Genomic DNA, 12839 nt, shown 5'->3' on the forward strand with positions numbered 1-12839 from the left:
ACACGACTAACCCTGAGTGACGGCCTTTCGCTTTTTTCATTATTGCGCCATTTTGGTAGGTGATAAAATACAAGATTCGTCCATAATTGTGTTTTGAAACTTCCTTACAATTTATGCCGAACATAGAGACCATCACGACCTATTAAGAACGTAATACTTAACGGGTCGTGGTATTATATTACTTGTCCGCTATGGATATATCTAACATATCACATATGTCATCAACGCAGAAATCGTTAATCATCCGCTTTAATTCCGTTCTATATTCCGTCTGGGGGATGTGTAATTTCAGAAAGGTAGAGGTTAAATAGTTCTAGAGATATCAACCCGCTTTGGGCAACTCGCTGTTTCACTCTACGGGTCTTCGACTGGGAAATATTTTCTCATTATGAGGAGCAGCTGTGCCTCTAGAATCTTTGGTACTGGTGACAGGACGGAAATCGGCAATTTTCCTCTGCTAGTACCTTTGCCTGGTTTCAGTGGCTGGGTCACCCTGAAAACTTGCAAAGTTTCTAATACAATACGGTTGACTAACGAAAAATTGATGGCACTTGTCTATAAATTTCTAGTTGAAATATTGTCACTGTAACGTTGTGGGAAGTTACAACCGTTCTATCATCTTCCATTCCCAGCTTCGAGAGTGATTTAACTGATCTCCACAATTTACTTAATCCTGTACAATTATTGGATTGCTTCAGGTTGTTTAGCCACTTTTTTCACTTAGCCTGATGCAGCGATTGCGTTGGCTAGGCCATATAAAAGAATGAGCGATGATGAACCCGCTAAAAAAGCGTATAAATACGGGCCACATGGCGGTGCACGCAGAATTGGCAGGCCAAAGAATAGATGGCGCAAACAAGTGGAAAAAGGGATGACAAGGCTCGGTATTCCAGAAAGCGAAGCACTAAACAGAGAGAATTGGAGATCTTTTCTTAGTTCGGTCTATGAACAGATGTTTCGTAATGGGCCAGCTAAGTAAGTAAGTTCACTTCATGAGTAAGTTCCCTAGGGTTTAGGTGTTCAAGGTTCGTACGGCGAAGTTCATCACACTTATTAGTAAGTCCCGATGCCTCTATTGGGAAATTTGGTCTAATTTCGGGAATTCAAGCAGTATTTTTCTAGCGAAAGGTTGCAGGTGTGATGATATCTCAGAAAATTCCCCCATCTATCCCAGGATCTGAGAGAATGGACAGTTTTCTGAAGCGGTAATTTTAAAATTATCTGAACCCTGTCATGGTTCATAGAAGAACAGTGGTCGGAGATGAAGAACTGGGATTGTCTGTTAACGTGGACAATATTAGGTTAACGTAGACTATGCCAAACGAAACTACTGGTTGCCGGGGCACTGGCCATGACTGACGAGGTGTAACAATCTCTTCCAATTCTAATCTTCTATAAGCGTGCAAAATGTGGAGCTATAAATTTGCTAGGCCAGCGCTGTATCCCTCTGGTTATTGCGTATGACGGAACACCAGGCGGTTACTGACCTCAAAAAGCCTATTGACTTCATGAGTAAGTTCCCTAACTCTTTAGTCTTCAGGGTTCGTAGGACGAAGTTCATCACGCTCGTTTGCTAGTCCCGACGGCTCCATTGGGAAATTTGGTCTAATTTCTGGTATTCGTATGTAACGAACGGATACAGTTGTAATGATATATCGGAAAATTCTCCCAGTTACCCGAGAATCTTGGGGAATGGACAGCTTTCTATTGCGGTGTTTTGAACGTTCTATAAGCCCTTCCATAGTTCATAAATGGAGACGATCATATCAAGGTGGTCTGGCTCAAGTGAAATTGCGGATTGCCAGAACTCCTATTATTCTCGACCATGATGTTTCTCCGACTCAAAAAGTGCACAATTTTGCTGCCTCTTTTTGCGGAGACCGTTGCAATTGTATTGCAGGAACGAGGCATTTCCAGGGGCTGTACAACAAGATGTGGTGTACAGTGCTACGTTTGTTGTTGTTGGGGATACTGTGGGGCTATCTCGTATTCTCATGACGACGATTAATCCGATGAAGAAATTGCTGACACACTGGGAAATGTTCTGGCGTATAAAGCAGCAACATAACTTTTATCAGAGTAGTCCTGGAAGCTTATCCACACCGATGTTGACATGCGGTCGGCGTACGGAGAACAAAGTTTATGAATCGTTTGCAAACGTTTCGTATTTTCAATAAGAACAAAACGAAACATAACCCAACTTGACCAAACTCGCCATTTGGTTTCGTTTTGTTAACAACTTAACTTTACAACATCTCATAGAAAACGAAACAGTTCAATACCCACTACAAACGTTTGGTGGTTAATTCAAACATCCTCCGCAGTATATTCCAACTGTGTGATGTTAGATTTATGGGTTGTTAAACAATCAAATGTGTGTGTCTGAATGTGTCATTGATTTTTTCGCACAGCAAACATTTGCAAACTATTCATTTTGTTTCGTTCGTGAATAAAACCACTCGGAACAGCGTAGTCGATGTACTTCTCAGAATGTTTTGTTCTTCTTCAATTGAAAAGTTTGTGGTTTTATTTTGTTTTGAGAACGAAACGATTCAGAAAAAATGAGAAGTTGATGGCTTTGTGAATGGTACGGGAATCGTTTCGTGTGTTTGCGTTCATTGCATGTGGTGAATGCGGATCTAGCAAATTGAATGGATCCATGGCCTTACCCATAACTTTCCACATTTCCATGGGTGAACGTCACATTGGATGTTTAAGGGACGCCAAACAACCTGGGGATCAAATGCAATAGGGCATCTACTAAGAAACTCCACCCTCGGATCCACTCATAATTTAATTCCAATATATATAACCATTTCTTACCTTCTTTTATGCAGAAATACACACTAGCCTTCCCGCAAAAGCCCGAAACAATGTATACGTCAAATGTTCATTGTTCCTGGCACTTTATACTGGATTCGCCAATATTACTCCGTTTCACTTATATCGATTTGCAAAATGTTTCGCAAATTTCTGGTAAATGTCAAGACTATGTCCAAGTTAAAGGAGATTATGTAAGTTGTATCCAACGCGCTTTTGCGCTCAAATATAAAATGCTACATTATTTAATTGGGCTATTTTTCTTCCTACTTACAGAATTCATTTCAATTTTGTGGCAATATTCCGAATTATATCTTACCATCTAGAGGCATTACCTATAGAAAATTGGAAATTATTTTCCACAGTGATGCTGCGGAAGAGGGCAAAGGTTTCGAGCTTGTAACAGAAAGTGTGAATGGTATGTATGGAAGAGGGAAAAACAGATACATTTTTGCTCTGTTCCAGAACCTGCAAGAATCTACAAATTTTTACTACGATAACAATTTTTCCTTTATGTTATCGGAAAAATATTAAAAATTAGTAGATTCTTGCAGTTCTGGCCCAACATACATATGTATGTATGTACATATAAATAATTCGATCAATATTTGTTTGGAAATAACAAAAATATATATATGTACATATCGCTCATTTACTCAAAGAGTGGCATAACTCAAAAAATGCGTTTTCTGAGTTAGCAATTTCTATTTTTTCTACGACATCTCTTTTATCTTGTGTCAAATTTTCATACTGATATCTCCAAAACTCGACGAGTTACAGATAATTTACTACGAGTTTCGCATAATTCAGCACAAAAGTTTTTTGAGTTTATGAAGCACTAAAAAACGTCAAATTATGCTTGATATTGCACCGAAATGTAGCACTGATATGTGGCAAGCTGTTTGCAAAATATGGTCCAAGTAGTTTTTTTAGTTTTTGTGTAATAATCTTTTTAAGTGGGGAAGTCACATTTGAATCCCGAACTTAAAACGCGTTTTTCTCGAAACTAGATTTTTTGAGATGTGTCACTCTTTGATTAAGTGAGCGATATATTGTCACCCGAAATGCCGAAAGACGAAAGACTGAAAAAAACAATAAGTTTACAGGAGAAGCAAAAGGATTATAAAATGAAAACCGTTTTATAAAATATCAATCTTACGAAGCCGAACATTTTGGGCATTATCAATCATGATCAAATAGAATTAAGTAATGAAACCATAACTGAGGGAAAATTTGGTTTTGGGATCCTTCATCAACTACAATGTTATCGCATATTTTGAAATGCAATTTCATGAATAGGATTATTATTTTTTGAATGTAGAAGCTTGAAATTGGAAAAAGGAATTCTGATTTTTGTTTGAATTACGTCTTTGGGCATTTCAGGTGACGTTATATAAATTTTTATAATTTTTGTTGTCATTATTTTTTTATTTATCTTCAGTATGCAATCGAACATACAACGACCTGAATGGCAATTTAGACTATTCAATGGATCTTGCAGACAAAAATACCTGCCAAACAAACATCACTGTTCCAGATAACTGCAGCCTTAATTTCTATATTAACAATATTAACTTTGTTAGCAACAATTGCAACAACAAATCATATTTCAGGGTATGCTAGAAATATACCTCTTAGAAATAAATGATCTGCTCCAGAATCTACAAGAATATACTATGATAACAATTTTATATTTATGTCATCGAAAAAGATAGTGAAAATTAGTACATTCTTGTGGTTCTGGGACAGACCAATAAATGTAAAGTTATGTAACATTTTATTACAGATAATTGACAACAAAGCAAATTCAACCATTTATAATCGTTGTCGAAACACATATCAACTTATGTCGGTTTTTACAATCACAAATACTATACAAATTGAAACCTCTAACATTAGAATAGCATCACTAACATATTCAACAAGTCTACGCACTGAAATACCAGGTTGTGGCGGTACATTTAATACAAACCAAGGCAGTATTGTTAGTCCAAACTATGAGGGAATGCGTAGGTTTACAAACTGTACTTGGACTGTTCACGTACCAGCTCCAAATAGTATAAACCTTTATTTTGACTGTAAGTAAATTGGCAAAGTTGCATGCATGCATAGCTGAAGAATATTCAATTTTTTTATTTTGGTCACATTTTTAGCATTCAATATGGGTCCAATCACCAATTGTCACCTGGATAATTTGCAAATATATGACGTTATGTCGGATGGTTCGGAAAAGCTGTTGAAGACCCTCTGCGGGCCAGAAAGGCCTGAAATTGTAAAATCAACTTCAAATCGTATACGCATAACTTCTAAAACATCGCCGAATATTGATGGATCCGGCTGGTCACTAATATATAATATCATTTTAAATACAATTAAATAATCTTACCAATTTTTAATATAAATACATATATGTATGTATAAATAAAATGTATGTTTGTATGTATAATTATTGTTTTTATTACTTTAACAGTTGTTCATACATGTAAATAGTGAGGCAAAAACAATCCAGAGGCTCCTCAGACATATAGGTTGTGGGGCGGCTTCGAGATCATCTAACTTTCTCTCTTTCAAACGCAATTTTTTTTTAACAACGTTGAATATTTGTTCAATCATTGTATGGCTTTCATGACAAACGCTTAGCAAAGTCTATGATTATGAGTAAACGAGTATCGTCGTCTTTCCTTTTTCACTCGCATCATTGGTAATTAAGCTCGTTTCTAACGAAAAATTTATCAAAAATCAATATTAAAAATGATCTTTGCCTCAATAGGCAAAATTCTCAAATAAACAAGTAAAAAAGTGTCACGGTGCTCTTGAAACAATTTTAAATGGAAGGTGCCTACACCTTGGACGTTTTTGCGAATTCTGAAACTACAATGTTCATAGATGAGAAAAATCGAAAAACAAAAAAAATCGCCGGAGCGCTTTTTAAATAAATCGCGATTTAATTTGACAATTTTAGGTGTTGTTTAGGTTTTCACAATTTTACTTAGAAACCGCAAGTCCTATCAAAATGGGACTTAAGAAAATATTGTAGCTATGAAAATTCTCTAAAAGATTGACCTCTATGGTATTCTCGTCGGTTTTGCCGTTTTTGAGATATAGAAGTTCAAATTGGGACAATTCAAATTCAATTCAATTCTGTATCGCCCCCTTATAAAACAATGTCATGAAGGGTGCGCCTTAACTAACTTTTGATGAAAACCGCTTACACAGGGGAAGTTTTTGTGAATTCTGAAACAGCAATGTTCACAGATGAGAAAAATCCAAAAACAAGAAAAAATCGCTGTAGGGATTTTTAAATAAATCGCGGTCAAGATTCACATTTTTAGGTGTATTTTAGGTTTTCACGATTTTGCTTGGAAACCGCAAGTCCAATCGAAATGGAGCTAAAGAAAATGTTGTAGCTGTGAAAATTTTGTACGGGATTGACGTTTATCATTTGTTCCCAGCCTGTACCATTTTTGAGATAAAGAACCTCAGTTTACATTTTTAGGATTTTTTGTTAGGGTTTCGCGATTTTGCTTGAATACGGTAAGTTTTATTGATGTGGGACCTGAGAAAATCTTAAAGCTGTGAAAATTCTCTACAAGACTGGCTTAAGTAACTTATCCTAAGTTGTACCATTTTTTTAGATATATAAGTTTAAGTTGGGAATTTGCAGTCATGACATTGTTTTATAAGTGGGCGATACTGAATTGAATTGAAATCGAATTGTCCCAATTTGAACTTCTATATCTCAAAAACGGTAAAACCGGCGAGAATACCTTAGAGGTCAATCTTGTAGAGAATTTTCATAGCTACAATATTTTTTTAAGTCTCATTTTGATAGGACTTGCGATTTCTAAGCAAAATCGTGAAAATCTAAACAACCCTTAAAAATGTCAACTTAAATCGCGATTTATTTAAAAAGCGCTCCGGCGATTTTTTTTGTTTTTAGATTTTTCTCATCTATAAACATTGTAGTTTCAGAATCCGCAAAAACTTCCGAGGTGTAAGCACCTTCCATTTAAAATTGTTTCAAGAGCACCGTGGTGTCAGTCGGCTTTGCCGACAGATATATAACCTCAGGCAATGGGAAGTGAAACTTTCACCTACGGACAGATCGAATGTATTTAAGGTCTCTTCAGAATTTGGTGGCGTTTTTGGACATTTGAAAAAAATTGGATTAGGAATTAACTGCACTAAGACACAAATGTTGAACTTTTGTGGGAGGGGGCTAACCTTAGGGAGGACCGATGTGGGCCATTTTAGAAGTTAAACTAAATTTTGACAAAATATTTGGAAATCCAAAGTTTGGAGCAAATTGGTTGCCCCATTCAAGTGATATCGTCCTAGGATTTTAGTGACATTTTTTAAATATTGGGGAGGAGTACCGGAAGTTGCGGACCGGTATTGCCCCATGAAACTAAGTTTGGATTTAATATGACGAAGACCAAATTTTAGAATAAATCGGTTGACCAGTTCGAGAGTTATCGTGTTCTCCGACCGCCACATATGATGATATATAGATTTTTTTACACCTTTTCCTAAGAAATATGGACTGCCCCTGAAAAAACTTTTACCGTCTTAATGGAGGTAGTGAATGCAAACAGCTTCAACAAAAATCAAAGTGATTCGAGAGCAGGTCTTAAAGGGAACTTATCCGAAATTTTGGGTGAGAGGTATCAGGAGTAGACAAATATAGTCCATATTCGAACCTGATCTATATCTGGTAGATATATTAGGATGTGCAAGGTATGGATTACATAGGTCACTCCCTCCAAGAGTTATCGTGCGCACAATTTTTCCGAACATTTTTTAACTTTTGTGGGCGAGGTACCTGAAGGAGTGGACCGATATGGATTCTCTTCGAATTTAAACTATGTTTGGACAAAATATTACGAACGCCAAATTTTGGACCAAATCGGCAGATCCGTTCGAGAGTTATCTTGCGCTCCAACCACTACACACGGTGTCATAGGGGCTTTTTGCACCTTTCATGCTATTTTCTCAAGAAGTATGGACTTGCCCCTGATGAAACTTGTACCGTTGTATGGGGGGCAGTGAATACAAGTTGCTACAACTAAAATCTAACCGATTCGAGAGCAGGTCCTAATCTGAACTTGTCCAAAATTTTGTGTGGGAGGTACCCGAAGGAGTGGGCCGGCCGATTGAGTCCATATTGGAAATTCATCTAAGTCTGGTAGAAATTTCACGATGTGCAAAGTATGGATCGAATCGGTTACTTCGTTCAAGAGTTATCGTGCGCACAAATTTTCCGAACATTTTCGAACTTTTGTGGGGGAGGTACCGGAAGGAGTGGACCGATATAACCCATTTTCGAACTTAAACTAAGTTTGGACAAAATATTGCGAAAGCCAAATTTTGGACCTAATCGGTTCATCTGTTCGAGAGTTATCGTGCGCACAAGCCAGCCAGACAGACGGACGGACATTGCTCAATGGACTCCAAATTGTCTGAAACACATTTCGTCCAAACATACTTGGGGTCTAAAACCATTATTTCGATGCGGCACATTTTGCCCGTATGAAAGTGTATATACCCTCGTTAGCATAAATGCTGAGGGTATAAAAAATCCAGTAGAAAATTGAATTTATAAGGCACATTATGAGAAACCGTAAATTCACCAAGGCCTCGCTTTGCTTCGTTTCACTTTGCGTTGTTTTCGAAGTTGCGTTGTTGATTCGTTAATACCAATTTTCACTAAGCGTCGTTCGATTTTTCTAATTTTGATTTCAATCATTTGCGACCCTATAAAGTACATATATTCAAGAATATATGCGTACAATTCTAATTTGATTTAGCCATGTCCGTTCGTTTGTTGTAATCACGATATCTTCCGAAATATTTGAGATAAAAATGTGTATTTAGTATGAACATATATCATGTTCGAAGATGGGCTACATCGTTCCACGTTTTAGTATAGCCCTCATATAACACCGTCCGACAATTTTCAAACAATTTTGTTACACTTGAACCGGACTACGAGTATATACGTTTGAAACTATAGGCAAAATGGAGTAAAATGGCGTTGTTAATTTTTCATTTTCTCAACGTTTTGACCTTTTAGAGGACATTCAAATTTCAAAGGTCAACATTTTTCAAAAAAATATTTTAAATACTTGTACTCGTCGTACGATGCTGATGTTGGTGTCATATTAAAGAGGAGAGTGTAGGCTTTATATAATAATTATAAATTATTGAATTCCAGGATAACAAGGACATCAAAAATGTCATTGAAAAATTAAATCATAAAAAACCCTTTGAAAACACCCTGCAATTTTTTTTCAAATAAAATATATTTTAATGTCCTTTATCTAATGCAACACTTCTCGAAGTTTCAATATTCTAGTTTTCTTAGTTATCTTTTAATAAATATTTACATGAATTTCGTCGAAGAAAACAAAACATTTTATTCTCTATCATTGTGCGACACGAACCAAAATACAAAAAAAAAAACGAGCAAACCATATTCTGACACCGCAGCATGATAGAAGACCAAAAATAAAAATAAAAAAATCTCTAGAAAAAAATGTAAAGAAAATCTAACGGTACCACCCGAATTTCGGTACTTTGAGGTTTCTAGTTACATTTTTTTCCGAAATATCTGGAATTTAACATTTGTGGTTCCCAGTGATCACAAAACATCCCACCAAAAATGATCAACATAACGTCGGTGTCATGCTTAAGTGTTCCATACGCCATTTGCCAGATTCGAGAAAAACTCAAGTTAATGTTTAAGGCCATACAGGATAAAAATGGTGCAATAATCCAATACTTTAAGAGCTCAGTTCTACTTAACTAAACATAGAAATATCAGTAGTTTATTTTAGTCAGATATCTGTGATAGTCCAGAAGTTATGACCAATTTTTATAATTGCAAAAAGTTGCTGAATTGTTCTATGGAATCTTTTTTTCGTATTTTTGGCAGTTTGTGTCACATGGAACACGTTTTGTCACATTTCAACCAAAACACTTTTTATCAATCGTGTTCCACCTCCCATATATGAAGTGCTAATGTGGAGTTGAAAAATCAGGAATTTAAATGAAACATTTATTTTTCTCATATAAATACAATAAGGACCATTATTATAGGTTTCCTTAACATTTATTTAAGGTATTGCCTCCACTTATCACTATTTTTTGTAGTAAAAATTTCGATCGGACAAAACGGATTGATTTTTTGCATTTCTTAGGTAACATAAAACATTGAAACGCGTTTTCTTTTAATACCATTTTTTTAGTCGGTGTCCACTCTAGCTTCAAGTCGAATAAATGTTTCTGCGTATATTTTTGTGGACTTACATCAAAATTTTGTCTTTAAACTAGGGATTTTTTGTTTCAACGATTGAAAAATTTTCATTTTCCTATAACAATACAATATTAAAAAATATTTGGATTTAGAAACTATTATTCTTCAGTTTTTAAACCAAGTCCTTTAAAACAATTTGTTCCATACGCCACATTATTCGTAACTTGGCAAAAATAGGCAAGTTTTTGTTCCAAACGCCATCATTTTTGGTGGAACAATTCGTTTTTGTCTCTTTTTGTTCCATACGCCAAACTACATGGATATGGAACTAAAAAGTTCAAAGTTGTTTTGTTCCATACGCCAGGCTTTATGGATATGGAACAAAACGACACGTCAATTTTTCGATCCAAAATTTGGTACTCATAATATTATGTCCAAATATAGTTTAAGATCGAAAGTTCAAAATGTTTACACTTCCTAATATATCTACCAGATATAGATCAGGTTCGAATATGGATTATATTTATCCGCTCCTTTGGGTACCTCCGACACAAAATTTCGAATAAGTTCACTTTAAGACGTGCTCTAAAATCAATCAAAAATTTTGTTGAAACAATTTGCATTCGCTGCCTTAATTACGACGGTAAAAGTTTTTTTCAGGGGCAAGTCCATATTTCTTGAGAAAACTGCCCGAAAGGTGTAAAAACCCCTAAAGCACAAAACTTAGTTCTGGCTCTAAGATAGGCAACACGAGTCCACAACTTCCGGTATTTCCCCCCAATATTATAATATAAAAAATGTCACTAAAATTGTATGCACGATATGCCTTGAAACGGGGCAACCAATTTGGTCCAAACTTATTTCTCCTAATATTTCGTCCAAATTTAGTTTAACTTCTAATATGGCCCATATCGGTCCTCTCCGTGAACAAATCCATGCTTTCTGGCATACTGGTACAAAAGTTATACGATGACCCACTGTAATGACTTGTGGGCGCCATATCTATCGAAAAGATATGACTTTCAAAATAAGATCCACTTATATAATGGACCATTCCTTTACGTACCTCCTCGGCAATACTTTTGAACTTTAATCCAAAAATGTCGGCAAGTTCAAATGTCCAAAAAGGGCCACAAAATTCTGAAAAGACCTTAAAAATATTCGATTTGTAAGTAGATGAAAGTTTCAATTCACATAGGCTGAATGCATATCTCTGTCGGCTGCTTCGATGGGATTAAACCACAGATCTACTGAAGTTAGTGAGTGGGTTTGGCAGGGCAGTGGAAAATGTGCTGTGTGTCGTGGTGGCCTGTGAGTATGCTGGCCAGATGTTTTGCACGGTGTCATCGATCTTTGCCCTATAGAAATTCAGACGACTGCACCATCCCGCGTTTTTAAGTGAAAACAGCTGGAATAGATGGGGATGTTCTCGAAAGACCGCATTCAAATGATAGTGCATCTGTTCTCTCTTAAAAAGTCGGATCTCTCATTCTACATCATGAATCCTTCCCGACATGCCTAGGTGGGGGTTCTACGGCAACATAATAATCTTTGTTTTCCCATGTAGATGATCCACTGAAGACATGAGGAGTCATGTCGTTCTTACAGGTTTGAAAGTTTTTTCCATCGCGTTGCATTATATTTACTAAGCTTACCAAAGACCGAATTATCGCTTTGTATGTGGTAAACGAGGTTTCTTTATCTACCCAGCATTTTCACTCCCGCTCGTTTTTTCTTGCAAAACTCGTACTTTTCAAGTACTCGTACTCGCAAACATATTTCCCTCTCGAGTAAAAACGAGCAAGTCTGAAATATGCTTCGCGAGTGACGAGTAAAAATAGAGTATACTCGATTTATTTCTTCTACTCGCGCAAGTACTCCCGCTCCAAGTACTGCCGCTAGGGACTTGAGGACGTTGGTCCTACATCTAAGCTTGAAGCAGATAGCTGTGTCTTGCGCGGACAACATTAATTCTGCTACCATTCCATGACATTCAATTCTGTTGGCACCTCTGCCGACCAAGTGCTGAACAAAATGGCTGTAGATTTAGTGGCGGATAGTTGCATATTTCTCGTTTGGAAAACGGTGGTAAGATAGGTCAAACAGTACTTCACCCTTTCACAAATAACATCGCGGAGAGTACCTGACGCCAAGCTCGTACAAACATCCGCATACGTTACGATATGAATACCGTGTGGAGGGGCGGAATACATGAGAGCTAGAGGTTAAACAGTTACGGAGATATCACCCCACCTTGGAGAACTCCATGTTTCACTCTACTGGGCTTGGACCTCTTATTCCTGAATTCCTCGTACGACTGGCGTCCACACATATAATTAATTATCCAACGTTTCAAACTTGGCCGGAGGGTTGTCTGATCGATGTTCTCAAACAGGGTGAAGTGCTTCACAGTATCAAAAGCTTTTGAAAATTTAAGCGCCCCACCGTCACTGTTCTATCACACGGCTTGCTCTGGTTGAGTCTTCGACTAATATGTGTGGAGATGGCGTGCAGCGCTCTCGTCTTACTGTGCTGCTTACGGAACCCACGCTGATGATCGGCAACTGGGTAGCTATTTCTAAAGCTCAAAGGGTCTTTGCTCCGGGCGACAACAACGAAATCAGTCTGTACGATTCACCTTTGCTGGAATCCTTGCCGGGCTGCAGTAGCGGGGCCACCCAGCCCATTTCCTAGACGTCGGGAACGATAAGGGTGGCTAGCGACAAGTGGAGAACTTTAGTGAGATACAGCTGTTTCAGCATTA

The 12839-nt window shown here is 37.1% G+C and overlaps 1 protein-coding gene across 1 annotated transcript in view; it reads left to right on the forward strand.

The window, feature by feature from the left end:
* LOC141401473 (cubilin homolog) overlaps positions 1 to 5266 on the forward strand; it is a 49266-nt gene extending 44000 nt beyond the window's left edge. Inside the window, exons 18-22 of the mRNA XM_073981737.1 lie at positions 2838 to 3014; positions 3097 to 3238; positions 4262 to 4434; positions 4607 to 4898; positions 4974 to 5266. Coding sequence (XP_073837838.1) covers positions 2838 to 3014; positions 3097 to 3238; positions 4262 to 4434; positions 4607 to 4898; positions 4974 to 5200 — 1011 coding nt within the window. The 3' untranslated portion in view covers positions 5201 to 5266. The remainder of the gene's footprint in view (positions 1 to 2837; positions 3015 to 3096; positions 3239 to 4261; positions 4435 to 4606; positions 4899 to 4973) is intronic.
* The last annotated feature ends 7573 nt before the right edge of the window (positions 5267 to 12839 follow it).

The sequence above is a fragment of the Musca autumnalis genome, unplaced genomic scaffold (assembly GCF_047663935.1).
Source record: "Musca autumnalis isolate F117 unplaced genomic scaffold, ASM4766393v1 scaffold_4, whole genome shotgun sequence".
NCBI classification, from domain to species: Eukaryota; Metazoa; Arthropoda; class Insecta; order Diptera; family Muscidae; genus Musca; species Musca autumnalis.